The 21949-nt window shown below is 41.3% G+C and overlaps 2 protein-coding genes across 24 annotated transcripts in view; one reads left to right on the top strand and one right to left on the bottom strand.

Moving 5' to 3' along the window:
• Positions 1-10618, bottom strand: part of UBAP2L (ubiquitin associated protein 2 like) — a 40384-nt gene extending 29766 nt beyond the window's left edge. For 6 of the 21 annotated variants that reach the window (XM_060030609.1, XM_060030615.1, XM_060030548.1 and 3 more), the window contains exons 1-7: positions 8438-10615; positions 7147-7224; positions 6499-6609; positions 2745-2913; positions 2246-2341; positions 1778-1823; positions 1141-1253 (exon numbers count right to left, since the gene is read on the bottom strand). In XM_060030609.1, the coding sequence (XP_059886592.1) occupies positions 1141-1253; positions 1778-1823; positions 2246-2341; positions 2745-2913; positions 6499-6609; positions 7147-7224; positions 8438-8527 (703 nt within the window). In that variant the 5' untranslated portion in view covers positions 8528-10615. Of the gene's footprint in view, positions 1-1140; positions 1254-1777; positions 1824-2245; positions 2342-2711; positions 2914-6498; positions 6610-7146; positions 7225-8437 lie in introns of all 21 variants that reach the window. The other 15 variants (XM_060030568.1, XM_060030603.1, XM_060030529.1 and 12 more) reach the window with 7 other exon arrangements.
• Positions 10619-12989: 2371 nt separating this feature from the next.
• C1H1orf43 (chromosome 1 C1orf43 homolog) lies at positions 12990-21729 on the top strand. 3 transcript variants are annotated; one of them, XM_060030647.1, is made up of 7 exons: positions 12990-13268; positions 13660-13761; positions 17335-17452; positions 17666-17719; positions 18377-18543; positions 18631-18737; positions 20751-20858. In XM_060030647.1, the coding sequence occupies exons 1-6, from the start codon at positions 13203-13205 to the stop codon at positions 18691-18693; spliced, it is 570 nt and encodes a 189-aa protein (XP_059886630.1). In that variant the 5' UTR covers positions 12990-13202; the 3' UTR covers positions 18694-18737; positions 20751-20858. The 3 variants fall into 3 exon arrangements, with proteins under 3 accessions (XP_059886630.1, XP_059886626.1, XP_059886620.1); XM_060030637.1 differs by having other exon boundaries at positions 12997-13268; positions 18631-18689; positions 20751-21729; XM_060030643.1 differs by lacking the exon at positions 13660-13761 and having other exon boundaries at positions 12995-13268; positions 18631-18689; positions 20751-21729.
• Positions 21730-21949: the final 220 nt, after the last annotated feature.

Below are 21949 nucleotides of genomic sequence, written 5' to 3'. Positions count from 1 at the left end.
TCATAGCCAAATGGTTAAGGGACTTCAAAAAGATATCTAGCTTGCCAATAACTCAACTTTAGCCTCCACCAATGAGAAATCTGTATTAAAAATGAGTTTATAAGATAGCTTGATGAACAACAAGCAAGTAACATTCAGGACCTGAGGTACAGCATATTGTGGGCAGTAGATGAGAAGTGATTTGTGCCAAAGACCTTCCTAAAGACGCAGGATTAAGGTAACTGATTTCTGAAAGGGGGTAAGGCAAATTTAAATGGATAAGGAGTCAAACAGCCTATTTCATGCTCTACTATTAACCCTTCCCCCACTTTGTAAGAGGAAAAAATTCTCAGGCTTTCCATATGCTGGCTCAGCCAGAAAGAGGTAGCTGGTCTCATAAGAAAGTACTCTGGAACCAAGAGGCTGTTCTATTTAAAGTAGTAAAAGTTATCTCTTACTTCCAAACACATCTTGGTGTATCCCACAAGCCTAACATATCCTCAAACATATATACACTACCCAAATATGCATCAAAGTCAGCTAACAAAAAAAGCGAATCCCATAATACTCTACCACACCCAGAAGACTATCCAACAAAGAAAGGCAGAAAGTCTCCAGATTTCCTTCTTGCCCATAAACTGAGATTTCCCAAAAATTAAGGGAAAAAGATAATCCTATCTCTGTATGCAGAAACAAACTGACAGTGGGCTTTGATTCTGGGCCCTATTCATCTTTACAAGTAGTGGCTTGATTAATTCTGGATATCTTTTCAAAAGGCAAAGCTAAGTAGCCAAACAGAAACACTAGGAAATACAATTGGAGCTAATGGTATAATGGAAAGAGCATGAGCTTTGAGAGTCAAAAAATTCTGAGTTCAAACAAATTTCATAACCACTCTTGCAGTCTAAGTCTTGTCATCTGGAAAGTGATGATAAATAATGTCTATTTCATAAAATAGTGATGAAGATCAGGTGAAACAGCATGTATAATGTGCCCATGGGCACAAAGTAAATGAAGGAGAGTACACTGCAATTCAGTTGTCACCCCTTTCCTCTCTCTGACTCAGCAGCCAAAAACTACTCCACTTTTTTGTTAAGTATATCCTCAAAAAAATTATTTCTTTAGATTCCCAGAGACAAGAAACTAATAAAAGTCACTCACTCGTCCCATCATCTGGTTCAAAGTGGCCAGTGTTGTTCCATGTATTGCCGCTATTATTGCCATAGTTATCATCAGTATTGGCCGGCTCTGCATAATCAGCTGGGTTAAAGGTTCTGGGAGAAGAAAAAAAAAAAAAAAAAAGCTTAAAAGAGTCTCTGAGCTCTAAGCAGCACCAGTGAAAATTAACTCAAAAGGAGGGCAATCAGAATCTTGATTGTCTCTTTCCTAGTACAGATCAACCATGGCCCCATTCTATAAGCCTGTAAGCTGTCTACTTTTGCTCACTTACCAGCTTACCTAAAATTTCATGGTATGATCTTTTTTTTTTATAATTTTAATTTATATCCACTATCCCTTTTGGATTAGGACACCAATAAAATCCACATGAAGATTTTGAGAAAATAGCAGGTATGTGTATTCAAATGAGATAAAATAATTCAGGTGGTAAATGCTTATCTCCCAGAAATAAGCCCTACGCCTATACACACCTGATGAAATAGTCCAGCAATCTTTCTGATCACATTTTGGTTATAGCTGCCTATTATCCTCAGGATACCAGGATATTAACCATGCTAAAACATTATGGTAATGCTTAAGGAAAAATTAAAGACTTTAACACTGGATCAATGAAACTTACCCCATTCCTTGAGCAGAAAACCTTCCTCCCCGTCTACCAGAGCCACCTAAAGAATGAGAAAAAGAGGGAGAAAGAAATATTTTAGAAGTTGATATAAGATCACCTTGCCAACAGAGGCAGCTTTGGAAAGTAAGTGGTTGACATCATCAGATATTCCTTCTCTCACTCTGTAGCACATCAGTTAATATAACACAGCAGGACAATTATTATTGACAAGGTTGTTCCTTTGCTGATCAAACTGCTGGATCCTCAAGCAAATACAATAATAGCAACAATAAAGAGCAGAGGAAATGACATCTACCTTCCTTCCCACTGCCCACTCAGTAGTCTCTAGAATTTGCATGACACTTCAACAATTAAGGTATCCAGAGTCCATGTGAATTTGTCTGGTTTTAAATAAAGTAGACCCCTACTAAACTAATAAGAGTAGCTTGCCCCCAATATCCATCCCGCCAACAAACTGATCACCTCTGCCTCGGCCACGACCTCTTCTGCCTCTTTCTGTGCCTCTTCCAGAAGGCCCTCCACTCTTGGTGCCATCTAATCCATTTTCCTGACCTCGAACTGAAATTTAAAAACAAAACAAAACAAAACAAAACAAAACACCACAGATGGCCAGAGCAAAGTGAATAGAAAGTATGTACATAAATGGTATGTATACATGGTGGTGGGGAGACAAAAACAAAGAAGAGAAAATGAGCTGGAAGGATGGAACATGATGGTTACTAGGGAATGGTTACTAGTCAAACAATTTTACAAACGGCTACAAGGTAACTTCATGCTCAACTGGTGGCTGTTGCTAGAAAAGGCTACATGCAAGAAATGCCAAGGTCTCAGAACAGATGCTTTTAAGAAAAATCATAAGGATGATATAATGGTTACTAGATCCAGCCTCGCAGAGCCCTGACATCCCTCAAGTCTAGACATTACTAACCCACAACTGGTTTTGTTAAAGCCCCATGCATACACTCTCGTCCGCGGCTGGCACCTCTCCCCCGTCTTGGTGGCCCACCACGTCGCCGACTATAGTCTCTGTCCCGGTCTCGATTTTCTTTGCCTTCCTCGTTGGATTCCGTTTGGCCACCGTCCTTCTGTCCTGAGACTCCTTTCTTCTTCCCAACCATCTCCCAGGAATGCTAAAGAAGAGCAGAGCATTCATGTCTAATCAATATAGGCTGCTACCAGGAAACCAGAGATAAAAGCTGGGACAACTGTTAACCATTCTCCTCTCAGCATCCACATCTAAGATAACTTCTATTAGTTTATTTCTGTTTAAGTGGAGAGTATAGACAGAACCTCAAAACAAATTCTACACCTATCACTGCAAAATTAAAGCCCTTTTTGTAGAAGAGGTGCTTATAAGCAAATGGATTGCAGGGATCACTTCCAAAAGGGTTACCGAGATCTCTGTCCAGTTCAGTCACTCGGCGTGGTAGTCAAAGGACCTAGTTACTTACTGGACCTTTCTGTCAAGTGTGTTTCCTGGGCTGAAAAAACTAATTCCCTTTGGATTCAGTGACTCCCAGTTTTTTATAGCCTTATCCATGTCAAATAAAGCAGAAAAGAAAACTGAAAGTTTGTAAAAGTTAACTCTGAATTCAGAATGAACGAGTATCATTTGACTCTTGAGTATATTCTCTAATTCAGCAACCTAGAATTTATGAGGAAAACAACTATACCTACTCCCCAACCCACCCCCCTTCACACACACCAATTTCCTTTATTGAAAAGAAGACCAAATAGCAGTCAGGAAAGCACAGCCCTGGCCTTGAGACATGCTGACTATAGGAAGCCTTCCATTCCTGGTTTTATTCACTGTGTTCTCCCCTATACATCCTGAATTGCTACAATACGATTCAACCTTCCTCAAAGCAGTTCATTCCAGATTGCAGGAGGGAATATTTACAGTAAGGAAAATGAGCTAAACAGTCTTGCAAAAACTCATTCCTTAGGAAAATGAGTTTTATAAATTTGAAGGTTTTTTTTGGCCTTGCTGTGTGGCTTGCAGGATCTTAGTCCCCTTACCAGGGACTGAACACAGGTTCTCAGTAGTGAAAGCGTGGAGTCCTAACTACCAGCGAATTCCCTATAAATTTAAAGTTTTAAACACACAAATACATTGATTTACAAATTTTTGCAGAAAATATGTACAAATGAAAGTTCCAGTTCAATCACCAAGACTATCAGAGCTTTACTATCCTAGATACCATCTAACCCAAACTACAATGGCCCTGTTGCTCAGCAACAGGTGTCTAATATCCAATAACTTTGAAAATATGGAATAGTAGTATGAAACTACTATTAATTTTGTCAGGGTTGATAATAATATTGTGGTCATACAAAAGAGTAACCTTTAAGGGAAACATGCCAAAGAATTTAGGAAATAAAGTACTATGATGTCTACAACAACTTATTTCCAAATAATCCCAAGTGTCCACCAGTGGATGAGTGGATAAACAAGATGTGCTACAAACATACAACGGAATATTATTCAGCCTTAAAAAGGAGTGAAATTCTGACACAAGCCACAATATAGATAAACCTTGAAAACATTTTGCTAAACGAAGACACAAAAAGACAAATATTATTTGATTCCACTCACATGAGGTACCAAGAACAGGGAGAACCTTACACGAGGTAGTGAAAATAGGTGTTACCCCAACCTGGGAGTCGGGAAACGGAGAGTTAACTGTTTAATGGATACAGTTTCTAATTAGGAAATGAATAAGTTCTGGAAATGGATAGTGGTAATGGTTGTCCAACACTGTGAATGTCCTTAATGCCAATGAATTGTATATTTAAAATGGATAAACTGGTCTATTTTGTTAAGTATATTTTACCACAATTTAAACATTTTTAAGTTCAAAAACAGTATATTTAAAACTATACTAAAAGCATATCTACATATTCTAAAAAGTCCACAAGAAATACTTTACTAAAAATTAAGTATCTGCCTAGCACTCGGCAGCTCCTTGTTGCCTACTCTTTCAACCCACCCGGATTCCACATTATAGCTGGTAGGTCAATTTTTGCTCACAGTAGCTTCAATTCATAAATTATAGTAACCTTGTAGCTAAATCTACATCAGCAACACTGGAAACCAGACTCGACACAGTTCTTCGAGTTTTTGCTACTCTGTCTCAAAACCTGATAGGTTTCAGAAACCTGTCACCTTTTTCTTCTCTATGGTTATACATCAGCTGCTGGCACGAGATGGGTTCTGTAAGTAAAAAGAATTACTATAATCTTCCCGAGGCACTGCCAGTTTTCTAATACGATCTCATCCAACCAAATACATCCAACATTGATTCCCATTGGTTTCACTAGTAGCTTATTTATTTGTGGCATAAACCTACATTCTCTACCTTTTTTTCTTTTTTGATACTGTGAAAGGTCAGACTTGTAGCACTAGGCGGGAGATGCTAGAAGGTGAAACAAAATATGACTTGTGCAAAAAAAAAAAAAAAAAAATTCACTTTTTTTTTTTTTTGGCCGTGCCATGCAGCATGCAGGACCTTAGTTACTCAACCAGGGATCGAACCCGTGCCCGCTGCACTGGGAGCTTGGAGTCTTAACCACTGGACCGCCAGGAAAGTCCCCCCAAAATTCACACTTTGTAAAAGTGTAAGTAGATTCACCTCTACCTCTACCCCACTGCCTCGAAAATACAGAGGCAATTACTCTGGAGTAAACTCAAGATGAACCAGAACTGCTTTCTGATTATCCAGGCAGTAATTTTCAAACAAGGCCCATAATATAAAATCTAATCTAGGACCACACTTTTGAAGAGAAAAAGGTACGAATTTAAATTCAATGATTAAAAATAGTTTTTCACTATTATTTCCCATTGCTTCGAGGAAACTGACAAACCTCCAACATTCAGCTAAAGTGACACTGTAACATCAGTAAGTTAATCTCTCTAAGGATGAAATCTGGTTATCAATTTCAACCAAAGATCCCCTAAGTAATATCAAGTAAATAAAAATGATTTCAAATGATACACTCCTCATTAAAAAAATAATAATAAAGGTCTCTACTAAACACTGCAGGAACATACCAAAGATTAATTAGTAAGGCAGAATCCCTGCTCTTAAGGGGCTTAAAAATTTGAAACAGTAATAAGACAATAACAAAACACAGGATTCTCATTAAATAGAAAGGAAAGGAGGAGGTGAAAGCAACTCTAAATTCTAGGGCAAGAGTTCCTCCAATATCCCCTGTCATCTCCAGGGATGGTCAACAGGCTCTAAAGTTTGTTTCTTTGCTAATTCAACAGAAGTAAGTTCACATGATGAAAAGGTATTGTGAAATGTAAAGCTGATATTGGTGGGAGTGTTCTGAAATCAGAATCCAGTAGTCTGCGGCTTTGTTCAATAGCAATAAAACATGTGAGCAGAAATCTTCCATGATTAGTAACTAAGGCTATTAAATAGCACCTCTAACTCAGACTAACCAAATCTTGAAAACAGTCACTAGCCTAGAATGAATAATTTATTTCCAGGCCAACTAGAAGAAACTGATTTTATCTGTTTTCTCCTATTTATTGTACATAAATTTTAAGTATTTGTAACCTGCGGTAAATAATCTCCAAGACAGTTCCTTGCTTTATTTGGAGAATAAGATACTGTGCTTTAAGGTGAGTTACCCCACTTGCTATTTCTGGAATTTACTAGCCTCTCAACGAGGGACCCACTTTCTAGAACACTTTATTAGCACTCTACCGTATCTGGGTTTCCTTCCAGCAGTACATTGATGGCTCTGTTGACATCTCCGTTGCAGTCATGCAAAGCAATGACACATTCATCCTGGTTCTTGCCTGTGATATCAATCAACTGAAAGAGAAAGATCAGCAACCATCATGAACAAGCCTGCACTCCCCACAAAAGAAAACTAGGTGAAAAAAAGGGAGAAGACACAGATGAGTTTGAAAGAAGCAGGCTTAAAAAAGTAAAACATGCAGAATTTTGGTACTCTAGTTCCAAAAGCAAAATATTAACAACCTGTGATTAGGGATGGGGCAAAAGTATTTATAAAGCAGTTGAATAATACAGCATCTAATAGAGAATCAAATGCAGAAGCATACAGGATCCAGTATACCATGACTTGCCACATTTCCTAGATGCCACAACTATTCGAAGCTGCTGTACAATGGTATCAACAAAGTCATTCAATAAACAAGAGATTAAAATTAAGGTAAAACCTCTTTGAACAAGGTATCTGTCCAAAAGGGTACAATCAGACAATAAAAGCAATCATAATTCGTTTAATACTATAGTGGAAAATATCCTGGTAGGCAGCAATTCTATTTAACTGTGCTTTGATCTTGATGTCTTTTTCCACAGCTTATGGCAAATTAGCGATACACTCACTTGTTTCACCTTTTCCTCAAAGTCAGCATCATTATGGTCCGAAATCATCTGTGCAAGTCGAATTTGTTCTGCAGTGGCCTAAGAAAGCGTGATCAAGAGACAACAGTTTAGAGAAATAAGAGGGATCTATATAGTCAACATTCATCATCTCCCACCCCAATTTCCTTCTTGTTACAAATGACCAACTAATAAAACGCTACCACCATGACAACAAAGAGTGAAGCTGTGACTATTTCAAGCTACAATCTCTAAAAAAGCAGGGAGCTTTTTCACCTATGTTCACAGTTAAAGAGACTTTCACTCTGGGGTCACAGCACCACTTTGAAACGTCTGTGCCTTAATTCAATTTCATTTATTTGCAAAGTCATGTGTAAACCCTGTTCCTGATTCTGCAATGACCAATGCCACCCTTTTATTCCTTAGGGATGAGAATATCATTAAGGTTTAGTCTGAGGATACACTCGGCATATCTTCCAAGTATCCAGTGTATGTTTATAAGATGTCAGAAATTTTAGCCCCAACTGAGATTAAGTACTAAAATTCTGCTAGAAATTCACCTGGAAAAAGAAGTGAAAGAAAAATGAATAAGAGGAAAGTTCTAGTCTTACATATTCAATTTAACTGACCATAAACAAATGCAAATTAATTCATTCATATTAGCTGCCAACAAATACCAGACTAGTTATTAAAAAAAAAAGATATCTAAACCCAACTTAAAAAAAAAAAGAGAGAAAACTCATAAACTTCAGCACCCAGGTGCCAAGGAGGTTAATTTACTCTTTAAAACTGAGCAATACTCTAGGGTGTCTCATCTGTTAATCTTGAAGGAACATAGTAAAGATGCTAACTCCTCATGGGAAAGGAAAAATCAGATTAGGCCTCAATGAGACCAGAGAGGAAAACACAAAAGACAAGTTAGGGAAAAGAAGAGCAAAGGAAAGGAAGAAGGTGGCAAGACAAAGATTGGCTAGAGGGATATCAAAGTGCAAGGTCTAGGAAATAAGAAATGTATTGCTAAAACAACCCAGGTGAATGAAGGAAAATGCTATCTTAGAGATACAAAGCACAGGACCCATTCTTTCCAAGCCTCATAATGCAGTAAATTAAGCCCATTGCATCACAGCATGTCATTAACAGTTATCAGGCCCCAAGTGAAAAGAGGCATGGATTAGAAAATAAGAATAACGAACCCAAACTAATAATCCAAAGCACAGAATGATGCTGCACTAGATGGAAACCAGTATCAACCAGCAAGGCTATCCCATGGATCCATATCCTTTGGGTTCTTTACCTGGGGCCGCTGCTTGTGCTGTGTCTGATTTTGGTTTTGAGGTGGTTCCCAGTTTCCCCGGGCTCGGTTAGTGCCCACCGACGTCATCATTTACAGTATATACAAATAACAGTATTTACAAGGTAGAATACTGAAAGATTTAAGAAAAAAAAAAAAGTTTAGATGTTAAATGTGGGCAAAATGTTTTCAACCTCTCTTTCATCAGCACCTTCACCACTTTCACTTCTTTAAAGAGACAAACCAACATTCACCTGTTCTTAAGACAGATTTCCAGTATGATAAATTCCTTAGAGAACTATGACTATTTATCCATTTTTGTAAAACAAGAAATATATAAAACATGTGTTGTGATGGTTTGTTTTAAAGTTATGAGCACGATTTGGTTACAGTCCCCTATACGCAACCTTTGTGAAGTTTTGCTATCTTGATAGTAAGCAAAACAATGTTAATAATCAAGTCTTCCAATAGGTGAAAATACCCAACGTCCCTTTGACAGAAGGAAAGATAATCAGCAAAGCCTGGAAACAAAAGCCTTCCAGGAAGGGGAATAGTCTACACTCCAAATAATAACAATTTAAAATGCTGTACTCAACCTACCTTTGAAAACAGCTTTACCTGCCTTACAACCTTTTAAACGTAAGTTGCATGTGTCCTCCATCATTTGGGAAAGGACAAGCTCAAGCCTAGCCTCTTTCTTCCTCCCTCAAGTTTCTATCTCTCAGTATGGTGTGGGGGCACGTATCAGCCCCAGTGACTTTGCCCAGAATCTCAGTTCCTTGGATAATAATTCTAACATGCTGTTTTTGTGGCTGCTTCTGTGGCTGCTTCTGTTGGTTTCCTAAGTTCACAGTTCCAAGAAACCAGAATTGCAATTCCCCTCCACCACTCACCTTAATATATAGAGAATCCCAAATTTGTCCCAAACCAAAAGCATCTAGCACAGAGTTTTATTTGGAAGAAAGTGCTTCTGGGAAGTCATTTTAAACTTGAGACATTATTGCCAGCAAGATGACTTTGTTGAGTCTCTAGAGACATGGAACACACAGGGCCTTCCCAAAACCAGATCAGTTTTGTTAGTAACACTTCTAACAAGCAAAGATTCTACTGAATTTAAGTTGCCTTCATTGATACTTTGTTTTATAATGCAATCTCAGCTGTTGCATTTAGTAAACAAAGAAAACATTCATCATATGATGGAGTGCTCAAAATAAGGTTACACTGCATTGTTTTACTCCCTGCCAAAGAGGACAAGTTTATACTTTTCTGCTCTATATTGAATTTTTTTTCATTAATGATACTTCACATAGGGTAATTCTAAGCTGCCCAGAAGACACTGATGGATTTGAGGGACAGGTAGGCTGGGCTTCTAAAGAAATATGCAAGGATTAATATTAGGAGACTGAATTTCACCTGTTTCTTGGGTCACAAAGAAAGCCAACTTCCCTGTGGATAAATTCTTCAGCCAGTTGGGTCAATATGTTACATAGGTCTTTGTTGTTTGATGCAGTCATTAAGAATTGAGTTTTACATTCCCTGTCACCAAGAAATATTTTTAAGGAAAGTTCATGGCTAATTTTTAACCATTACCTCTTCTCCCTACACAAATGTGCACAAAAAGGCCTGTAAATATGTATAGGTAGTACAGGATTATTTGATACACTGTAGTCCATTTTCCCAGGCTGCCATTATTGTCAAGTTCCAACACTTAATTTACAATAAACAAGTGTTATTCAACCAAGTACGCCTGGATTCAAATCAAACAGAAAAAGAAAAAATATCAGGCTTTATTATAATTGACTCTAAGATGAACATTCTAACATGGGAGTGGCCTCTCCTGTAACTTACAAATATTGATTGCTTTCTACTCATCATGTGATTTCAATTTGTGAGCATGAGTTACACTGTGGATATGAATTTCAGGACTACCTGTATGGACAACTGCATGTACAGTACCAATCAATGTAAATACATTAAAAAGTCATTTTGAAAGCCACACAATTACTCAGGAAAGGGGAAAAAAAAATCCTCCTAATCACTCTTGCTATTAGCTTCCACTTCTCTCTTACAAATGCTTTGAAATGTGTGACTAAGACAATTTTACCACCTAGGTAGTAACAACACTGACCAAAAGATCAAAAGTAAGTGATGTGGGATGGATCACTGGAGGGCACAGAATTAGTAGCCTTTTAGTAGCAAGCAGAGACACATACCCAGAGTTATCACAGTGGAGATGAGGAATCTTGTTAAGTACTCTTTCTTAAAACATAAAAATATTTAAGGGAAGTAGGTGACAAGTATTGGAGACCAAGGGAATAGTGCAGGAACAAATACAGATTTCAACACAAGAGTGCCCTTGACTGTTTTCTGAAAACCAGCTACTTAAAAAAATAGCCAGAGAAATTTTACAGAAAAAAATAAATAACAAGTATTTATTGAGTATCTACTATGTGTCCAATACTTTAGAAAATACAAAAGCAATATGACTTGGTTGCTGCCCTCAGGGAGCTTACAATCTAATTTGAGAAACAATTCAGAAACTATGAAGCTGGACGGGGGGTGGGTAAGGCTTGCTACTTCGAACAGAGCAACTAATTCCCCTAGATGCTCTGTGGAAATGATCCCTGCATCCCCTTCCCCAACTTGAATCTAATTTAAAAAAGAGTACTTCCCAGTTAGGACACATTTGGCAACAAGGGGTTTTAAAAATCAAAATCCAAACAGTACATTTTAAGGCCTTTCATCATTAGTTTACATGCCAGCAACACTTCCCGACTTCCCATTCACGACGGAAATAATCACTGAGATAGTCTAATCTTTAAGGACAACGGTTGTAGGATCTCAAAGCAGTTTTAACAACCCATACACAGCCAAAACGTTTTACTTCTCCTGTATTTCAGGTTGTCACTGACCCTCATCACATCCCAGCAAGTCACATCAGACATCCATCCCCAAAGCAGAATATGGGTGGTGGAAGTGGTTGGGGAGAAGACAAAAAGGATTTCTCCATCTAATAATCAGTGACAATCAAAGGCAAAAGGGGTAACAATAACAACAAAAAAAAGGCCTGTTACTGTGGTGTTTTTCTTTCCACAACATCCTACACCAGAGATGGCTACATTTCAAGAACGGTGGAAAAGGAGCGGCCTCCTGTTTGTGACATCAGTTTGCAAAGCAATTTAAGGACTGTCCACAAGGTGAAGGGTCGAAGAAATTTGGAATTCCTGTCCCATTATAAGAAGAGTGAACACATACCCCACTGCTCTAATGACGTCCCTTAGGCGCAATATACCCTATGGGGGCCTTCAGGCCCAGCTTCCCAAATAACATCATTAATTGTTTGGAGTACCCAAAACTACAGTATGGAAGACAGGAAGCTAAAGACAGCAGCAAAAAAATATATTCCAAGAGCTGGAGCGGTGAGCAAGAAGGAAAGGTAATAAGAGGAGCTGACAAAGAGGCTGGAAACGGAGAGGGGACGCAAGCCCACGCGTGGAGGATGGGAGGCTCACCCCGCTCAGCGCCACATCGGGAGCTCCCGGGGCCAATCGCCTCCTTACCTCCCATCCGGAACAAATTAATCCTCCGCACTCCAAACTGAGGGCCACATGGGGGAGTTTGGGGCAGCTCCACCCCATCGCCCTTCCTCCCCCCCCCACACCCCGCCACCCCCAAACCAGGCCGGATCCGGATCAGAGGAGGCCCGCAGAGGGTTGGAAAAGGAGGAGGCCCTCTCGTCTTCTCCACAGGCACCGGCCAGGGTACAGAGAGAGCCCTACCTCAGGCGGGGCCCAGGCCTAGCTCGCTCGCGCTCTTTCTCGCTCTCCCCCCTCTCAGGCTCTAGCCGCATGGCCCCCCCTCCGGCTGCCCCAAGCCCCGCCCCGGCCACGCTCCCAAATCGAGGCCCCGGCTCTGGCGCGGCCCACTAGGCCGCGAACCCAACCATAAACAAAACCTCCAGCGGCCGACTCGGGGGGGGGGGGAGGGGGCAGGGCTCGCAGGACTAGGAGGGGGTGTACAGTGGGGAACACACGGTGCGGGGGGGCCTACCGAGGGAGGGGGATACGGCGGGGGTAGGAGAGAAAGAAGGGAGGGTAAAAGGGGGATCGTGGATTTAAAGGGGCCGCGGACAATACCCGGCCCCGCCGCGCTGCCGCCGCCACCGCCGCCGCCGCCAACGCCGCTGCGCTCCCAACTTTACCTCAGTCTCCTCCACACTGACACCCCGGGCCGCGCCGCCCCTGTCACGTGATATAAGGTTCCCTCCTCCCCACCCCCCTCCCTCCTTTTCCCTCTTGCGCTCGCTCTCGCGCCTTCCCCCTCCCACTTGCCTTCCTGCGTCCCCCAGCACGTGACGTGAAAAAGGACGCGCACGCAAGCGTGCGCGTGCCACCTCGCCACGAGACACCTCATTCCGGCTCCGCGCATCCGCCCCGCCTCCTCCGCGGCGGCCCCGCCTCCACCACGTGACGCGCGGATAGCCTCCGTTTCCTCTTACTGGCGTAGTTCCGCGTCTCCGCACTCGTCGGTCCCGGTTGTCATTGCGTGCCTGAGTCACGTGCTGGGGGAAAGCGGGAAGGCGTCGTTCTTCTTTTCTAACCCCCCCCCGTCCGCCATGTTTTCAGGCCCGGTCAGCCTTGATCTTTCCCCGTAAGGAAATGGCCGGGGCGCTTCAGGGAACCCAGGCGCCGTTGCCTCGGCGCAGCCCGGGCTGACGAGGCAGGGCAGCGGGGTAAACCGGAGCAGTTCTGCGCGGGGTGGGGAGGCCATGGCGTCCGGCAGTAACTGGCTGTCCGGCGTGAATGTCGTGCTGGTGATGGCCTACGGGAGCCTGGTGAGGAGATTCCCCCACCCCATTTCCTGCTGTCGCCTCTGACCCAGTAGAGACCCTCCTCTTGAGCAGTTCCCGGTCCTCATTCTCCACCCACTCACCTGCGCTTTTTCTGGGCTTTGACTCCTATCCCAGGAGTACCTGGGAGCATAAGTCACCGACCGCCCCGCCCCTGGCCGAGAACCCTCCCCCTAAACCCTAGAATAAAGACCCCCAAGCCTCTACGCTACAGGCTTGTCTATGTCCACGCCATCGCTGACGGCCTTGCTTTGTCCCAGCTTATACCCCAAAGCATTCGTGAGAGGCCGAATTGAGGGATTTGAAATGAAGGCATGCCTTTTTTTGGTCTAACTTTTTAATTCTAGGTTATTTACTTCTCATATCTTTTGGACAGGTGTTTGTACTGCTATTTATTTTTGTGAAGAGGCAAATCATGCGCTTTGCAATGAAATCCCGAAGGGGACCTCATGTCCCTGTGGGACACAATGCCCCCAAGGTAGGTCCTTAAGTCATGAGATAGGCCCGGTTTTCCAGATCCATTAGGGCCCAGAATGAGATTTCCTTTGCCTTTAGAAATGACTTAATTCCCGTGTTTCCTTGTTCAGTTACCCATGTGTATATTAGTATATTCTATATTAGTATATTGAGCAATAAAGATCATCTTGGGTCTTGGCTTACCTGCTCACTGCCGTGGCACAGCAAGTAACTTATCCAGGGACTTCAGTTTCTGCATCTGCAGAATGAAGGACTTGGATGAAAATTCCCAACTCTCTATGTATGATGTTTCCCAGTTCAATTTAAACTACCCAGTGTTTAATGTTTGGGGTTTTTTTTTTTTTTTTTTTTTGATTTAGGACGGGGTTAGAGTGGTTAGAATTAGCCCCAGATCAGTGAGAAGGGTTGCCATTGCAAAACTTTAGATTTATAAGGGCCCCATAAATCATCTAGGTCTATCATTCATGTTACCAACTGAAATCTAAGAAAAGGAAGCAGCTTACTGGAGGACATACAGGAAGTGAATAACGAAGCAGTCTCTGTCTGTACTTTCTCCTTAGGTAATTGCTTTCCTTACCTTGGCTTTAAATATCTACTGTTGAAATTTTATTTCTATCCCATTCCTCCTTCCTGAGTTCCATCTTTGTGTATCCAGTTGCCTACCTAACATTTCCAATTAGATGTCGGATAGGCATCTCAAACCTAACATGTCCTAATGCCCCACAGAACTCTTAATGCCCCCAACTGCCACCCCCATCCTGCTTCTTCCGCCTTACACTTCTGGGTAAAGGTTGCCTGCTGTCCATACCAACCTCCTTTTGTATGGCTCTTCCCTGATCACTGGGATCCAGCTACACTGGTTGAATTTCTTTATGTGTGCTGTCACTGTGGCCTAGAATGATCTACCTCTGGTTTTCACTTGGCTAGCTCATTTGATCTTTAGAACTTACCTCAAATACTATTTACTACAAAGAGGAATGCTTATGACCCATTATAAAGTAGATCTTTGTTTTCAGATAGCATTTTACTACAAATATTCTTTTATGTTTATTTGTTTTTTTTTTATGTTTATTTGTTTAATGCCTCTCTGTTCTCTAAGCTGTAAGAATGTATACACCATGCCAGTTATGTTCACTGATGTAGAGCCAGGGCCTACACATAGTAATAGTTCATTGTTGAGTGAAAAGCAGGTTAGTGGGAGGGCTAGAGCTAGGACACAATTCTGTCAACTCCTAGAGCAATGTCCTTTCATTAACTAGTACTGTAACCCTCCTCTCATTGTTCTTTGCTGATATATTTCATGGAAAGCCTCAAAGATGATGTTGTGGCCTGAAACCTCAACAGTGCTTCCACATTCTCCCAGTTCTCCAAATGCCAGCTGCCTCCCATAAGAAGGATATAGGGTTAGTTTCCAGTATGTCATGAGCCAATCAAACCTTTGACTATTTAGGATCCCCCAACCTCAGACTAGATGAGATCAAGATTCCTTTTGCTCTAAAATGTTCTGGCTAAATTCTCATCCATTGCTGGTGGAAGTACAGACTAGTAAAAGTGCTTTGGAAAATATTGGGGTATTGTCTAGTAAGGTTGCAAATGTACCTAATCCATAGCCCAGCAATTCCACTCCTACCATAGAGAAATTAATTTTTGTTCATGTGTACCAGAAAACACGTACAAGAATACTCAGAGCATTGTTTCTAATATATATTTTTTTAAAGCTGTTACTCTAAATGTCCATTTGAGAATGGATATATAATAACGTAATAGTATTCTGGAACACTATAAGGAATGAAAATAAACTGAAGATAAGTATATGAACACAGGTGAATCTCCAAAATACTTTTGAATGGAAAAAGTAAATCACAAACATGAATGAATCTCAAAACTATGCCAGGTGAAAAAGTGCCAGAAAGCCATTCACAAAAGAATACGTACTGTATGATTCCATTCCATTTGTATGGAATTCTAGAACAGGAGGAACTATATCGATAGAAAGCACATCAGTGTTCCCTGGGGCATGAAGCGGGAGGTTGCCTGCAAAGGGGGATGAAGAACGTTTTGGGGTGATGAAAGTGTTCTGTATCTTTTTTTTTTTTTAATAAATTTATTTATTTATTTTTGACTGCATTGGGTCTTCGTTGCGATGTGCGGGCTTCTCATTGCAGTGGCTTCTCTTGTTGCAAGCACGGGCTCTAGGCACGCGGGCTTCAGTAGTTGTGGCACGTGGGCTCAGTAGTTGTGGCTCGCGGGCTCTAAAGCACAGGCTCAGTAGTTGTGGTACACGGGCTTAGTTGCTCCGCGGCGTGTGGGATCTTCCCGGACCAGGGCTCGAACCCATGTCCCCTGCATTGGCAGGCGGATTCTCAACCACTGCGCCAACGGGGAAGTCCAGTGCTCTGTATCTTGATTGGGATAGTGGTTGAATGGATGTATTCATTTGTCAAAAATTGTCAGACTACACACTTAAAATGGATGTATTTTATTGCGTGTAAATTAAACCTCAGTACAATTTATTTAAAACTTTAAAAGATAGGTTGCAGAGCAATTCAAAAAGTATTTTTCCAAAAAATATATATGTATATATTTTCCATTTGTATAAAGTTCAAAACCAGGCAAAGCTAAACATCTTCCTCAGGGTGATGTGATAAAACAGCAAAGAAAAATAAAACTTGAGAAGTTAAGGTTGGAGGTTGCATTCAATCGGGTGGACACACAATGCTTCCAAGTCATTGGTCATATTCCAGGTCATAAATTGGATAGTGCATACAGGTGTGCATCTTAATGAATTTTGTAATTAAGGTGTATATATATGTCAAATGTATTCTATGAATGACATATTTCACAATAGAAGTTCCTAAATGTCACAAGAAAGTACTTGCTGGGACTCTGGCAACCCTCTTAAGATAGATGAACATGAAACTGTTAACAGTGTTTGCTTCTGGGTAAGTGGGGGTGACACCTTTCTTATCTTTTTGAATTACCTACTTAAAAAATTAAATGTGCTCTAGAAGAAAGCCTCTAGAAATCCTGTGGTCCACTAGGTAGGGATAGTTCCCAAACTTCTAAACCACATACAGATCTTACAGGTTTTTAGAGTAGATTATGACCTCCAGTTGATGTCCATTTTTTCCCAGCTCAGGAAATTCTTTATGACACCTAACCAAGATTCTTCTAAATCCTGTCAAGGGAACTTCCCTGGTAGTCCAGTGGTTGAGACTGCGCTTCCACTGCAGTGGGTGCGGGTTTGATCTCTGCTGGGGGAACTAAGATCCCGCGTGCCACTCAGCGCCCCCCAAAATTTCACTTGAAAATCAGAAATAATGGTGTAGAGCTTGAAGGAATTCTGGCAGGTTAAAAGATCTAGCTTAGAGATAGGCAGTTTGGAGAGGTTCTTAGCGAACCCAACCCCATTCTTTATTAAATTCTTGAGTCTTACCTGGCAATTTCATTAGCCAAATGAGCATTTTCTCTGCTTCTGTTGTCTTAGTTGTTCACCTGCTCTGCCCCATTTCCAGACTGATGGGAAGCAAAGTACAGACGAAGTGACTGTGTATTCTTTTCTCCACACGAACAGGACTTAAAAGAGGAGATTGATATCCGACTATCCAGGGTTCAGGATATCAAATATGAACCTCAGCTCCTTGCAGATGATGACGCAAGACTGCTACAGCTGGAAACCCAGGGAAATCAAAGTATGTGGCATACTTTTGGAGGATACTTCAGTGAGGGGTCTCACAAACTCAGAATTCCTTTGCTCTCAGAGTTATAAACATAGCTGCTGGCAGACTCAGCAGCTGTGGGTCCTTGTTACTGGGTATATGTCAGATGTGGGAGGCTCTTTAAGCTTCCTGGAGTTTGGAGAATCTTTTGAGGGTTATACCTGAGACCAGTCTCTTTCTTAACAGATTGCTACAACTATCTATACAGGATGAAAGCTCTGGATGCCATCCGTGCCTCTGGTAAGGGCTGCTCAGCAGCCGTTCCAGATCCTGAAAGCTCACCTGGGGAAGAGAGGGAGGAACCCACTTTATGTGTTAGAATTTGTCCTTTCTGCACATCTCCGGCTGGTAGGAATTTCCTAGTTTTGAGAGTACTGGGTTACTATTTTACCTAAGGAAAATGATGTATGTAAGTTGTTTTTCTCCAAAGAATCTGGATTTGTTTTGTTCTTTCTAGACCTTTAGTTTCATGAACTAGATGGTGGTACTTTGCTTGTTTTCCCACAAAAGACAGGCAGCATCTGCTTTTTCACCAAGCCTACTTAGATGGTTTTTGAATTCTTTTCTATATGACCATTGTCAGAAATGCTCTTGAATTTTTTTCATATGACCATAGTCAAAAATGCTCTATCTCTACCAAAACATAGTTAATATCTTAAACTATGGATAAATAGGGTAAATAGGAAAATGACACTATTGTGTGTCGTTGGTATAGTTTAACAGTTGTATTGCCACCACCATATGACCACTCAGACATAGCTCTATATCTCTGGTCTTCTGAATTCTCTTAGAATTTCCCCCCAACTCACTCATTGGACCTATTTGTAAGTTTGGGATATTAATTAGAAAGACTAAACAAATGGGAAAGGGGGTATCATTGTTCTATTATCTCCATAGAGATCCCATTTCATGCTGAAGGCCGGCATCCCCGTTCCTTAATGGGCAAGAATTTCCGCTCCTATCTGCTAGATCTTCGAAACACTAGTACTCCTTTCAAGGGTGTGCGCAAGGCCCTCATTGATACCTTGCTGGATGGCTATGAGACAGCCCGCTATGGCACAGGGGTAAGCCAGATGGCCACTTTTTCCTTCAGGGAACTAAAGGGATGCCCCAGACTGAGAGATCCTCATTCTTCCTTCCTCTTTCTTCAGGTCTTTGGCCAGAGTGAGTACCTGCGCTATCAGGAGGCCCTGAGTGAGCTGGCCACAGTGTGAGTTTGGAGGGGAACATGTCAAAGGGAGCTGGTTAGAGAATACAGGTAGTGCTGGACTGTTCCCACAGTGAGATGACCTTCAAAAGCACTGTGAACAAAATCTATGATAACATAAGAGTTGTCAGGTCCTAGACTGTTAGAGCAGCTTCTTGCTCACATTGGAAAGCAGATGCTGCTCTACAAGCTAATAAGAGAAGTTTCTCCTAATATTGTGCATCTCTTTTTCTCTTGTTTTTGTTTTTTGTCCAACTCAGTAAAATGTCAGAATTGGTATAACCTATTACACCAATAAAGGGAATAAAATAAAGTTTTTCAACACACAAAGATGCCTTCTCTTCAGGGCCCCAGTGTCATCCTTTTGTGCCTTGGTTCGATAAAAGAATTAAATGCCAACCGTTTTTATTACCACTTAAAGTATCAGTAACCCTATCTGAAACAAAAGGTGTCACTAAAGAATCAGCTGCCGAGGGCTTGTGTTATAGAAGAGACATCATGATTTTTCTCTGGGAACTTTTTCTTTTTCCATTTATGTTATGGCCACATCACAATTCCTCTTTTTTTTTTATGTTATGTATTTTATTTATTTAGTTATTATCTTTTTTGGCCGTGTTTGGTCTTCGTTGCGGTGCACGGGCTTCTCATCGCAGTGTCTTCTCTTGTTGCGGAGCACGGGCCCTAGAGCATGCGGGCTTCAGTAGTTGTGGCTCTCAGGCTCTGGACTGCAAGCTCAGTAGTTGTGGCACACTGGCTTAGTTGCTCCACGGCATGAGGGATCTTCTCAGACCAGGGATCAAACTCGTGTCCTCTGCATTGGCAGGCGGATTCTCAATCACTGCACCACCAGGGAAGTCCCTCACTGGGAACATTTTAAATACGTACTAACAAACTTTCATTATGTTGTTTATGCATATGTGTAACTGAAAGAGTAAAGAGGGAAAGCCAGTCTAGAATAAAAAGTTAGTTACCAGCCATGAAAAGAGTACATCTGTTTTCTGCTGTGTTGATTATGGCTCTTTCTCCGAAGATAAGGGGTATGTCTGTCCTGTCTTCTCTCTGTTCTTAAAAATAGACTACCTTGTTCTAAAGACAAAAGGTTCTAGTAAAAACTACTTAGAAAACTAATAAAAATGAACATGTGGAAAGGAGCATTTGGTCTAGAAGTCAGGCAGGAGGCCTGTTCAAAATTCAGTTTCTTTGAAAGACAAATAGTATATGATTCCACTTATGTGAGATATCTGGAGTAATCACATTCATAGAGACAGAAAGTAGAGTGGTGGTTGCCAGGGGCTGGAGGAAAGGGGGAATAGGGAGTTGTTTAATAGGCAGAGAGTTTGTTTTACAAGATGAAAAGAATTCTGGAGGTTGGTTGCACAACAATGTGAATGTACTTAATACTGCTGAACTGTAAACATTTAAAAATGGTTAAGATGGTAAATTTTATGTGTATTTTACCACAATTAAAAAAAATTTAGTTTCTTTGATCTCTAGTTTCTAGAAAGTTTCAATGAGTATATTGAAGAGTAAAGGCTCTGAAATCTGACAAACTTAGGTTTGAATCCTAGCTGTCTGTCTCTTACTAGCTTTGTGACCTCAGGCAACTTACTGGATGGACCCTCAGTTTCCTAACCTGCAAAAGGGGATGATACCACCCTATAGGAATAGTGGGATGTTAGTAAATTACATGTTGGTAAAGCACCAGGTTTAATGTCCTAGTAAGTGCTCAGTAGTTAACTTCAATATTATTTTTTGTTATTCAGTTGTTTCAAGGAACTGGGAGTATATTAATGGCATGCACACGTTAGGTGGATCAGCAGAATTAAAAGTTTTCTTTAAGCACAGTGAAATGAAGAAGAGGTTGAGTCAGAGGCAGGGACTCAGTGGGAAAATTGATTTCTCTGCTATTTCTAGGCTACCAGATGAGATTTTAGTAACTAGTTTATAAGGTAGGACAGAGACCATTTGTGGCTACAGCTGCATTTATAGGATGGATAAGCCTTGAATTGTTTTCTTCCATTAGTCCTCATTCTGTCCGTGACCTGCCCTCTTTGTTTTCTTCAGGGTCAAAGCCCGAAGTGGGAGCTCTCAGCGACAACATCAGTCAGCAGCCAAAGACCTAACCCAGTCTCCTGAAGTCTCCCCAACAACCATCCAGGTGACATACCTCCCCTCCAGTCAGAAGAGTAAACGTGCCAAGCACTTCCTCGAATTGAAGAGCTTTAAGGACAACTATAACACACTGGAGAGTACTCTGTGATGGAGCTGAAGAACTCTCACTGTTGATGAAGCCAGACAGACTGCAGTGTGCTTGCCAGGCAGCCCTCAGGTCAATCTGGCTCAGCAGCCCGGACTGGATCAGCTGAAGCTCTGGTTAAGTTCAGAGCTCTTAGAGTTCATGCCTAGAGATCATTCTCCCACCCTCTCTTACGGCCAGTTTCAGAACATCAGTTAAGACTTTATTTTCCCTTGGTAGCACTTTTCTCTGGAGTGGAATTCAGATGTTTTTCTTAATATTTCTGTTAAAGCTTCCTTAAAAATCCTCACTTGGTTTTAATCATGGTTCATCTGTCCTTTTCCAGACTATAAATAATCCCAAGGGTGAGAGTTGGGATGATGGGGCTTGGTGTCTTGTCTTCTGTATCTGTCCCTTCGAACACAGTTGAATGGGAACCATTTGGGTTTGAGACATCTAAGAGTTCATTGGTGGGAAAGGTATACAGGAACTGGTGGGGAGATTGGGTGAGGCCATGAGTGGTATGTGGAACAACTTACCCTGGTGCTCCACTTAAACCAGGATGTGTTGAAACATTAACACAACTTCCCTGGCGTGCAAGGATCTGCCTTCTACTTTCATTCCATACTGTCATGAATAAAGTGAAAAGGGAATATTTTGACACCTGACATAATCCCATCCCTCCTCATGTGTGGGGTAGCGTGAAGGAATGGTCAGACCAATATATTGGTCTGACTTTATATAAACTATTTAATAAAATGAACAATTAAAGAATAAAGCATATGATTCATTCCTTTATAGTTGTCTTTTAATAAAACAGGCATGTGATATGCTCTCTGGACCTAGAACCATACAGATACCCCTTGGGACCACAAAAGAAGAAATCCTGAAATGTGACTGTGGTCCTTGCTCATAGAATTGCCTGTGTCACTAATAGAAGGCTGGAGAACCAGGATTCCCTTCAGGTCTCCAGGGCAACAGGCCAGGTGACCAATCAACTCCTAGGCCTAGGCTCATTGTTGGAGGT

The sequence above is a fragment of the Delphinus delphis genome, chromosome 1, assembly GCF_949987515.2.
Source record: "Delphinus delphis chromosome 1, mDelDel1.2, whole genome shotgun sequence".
Classification (NCBI taxonomy): Eukaryota; Metazoa; Chordata; class Mammalia; order Artiodactyla; family Delphinidae; genus Delphinus; species Delphinus delphis.
The sequence above is the reverse complement of the archived record's forward strand: the minus strand, read 5'-3'. Positions and strand labels throughout refer to the sequence as shown.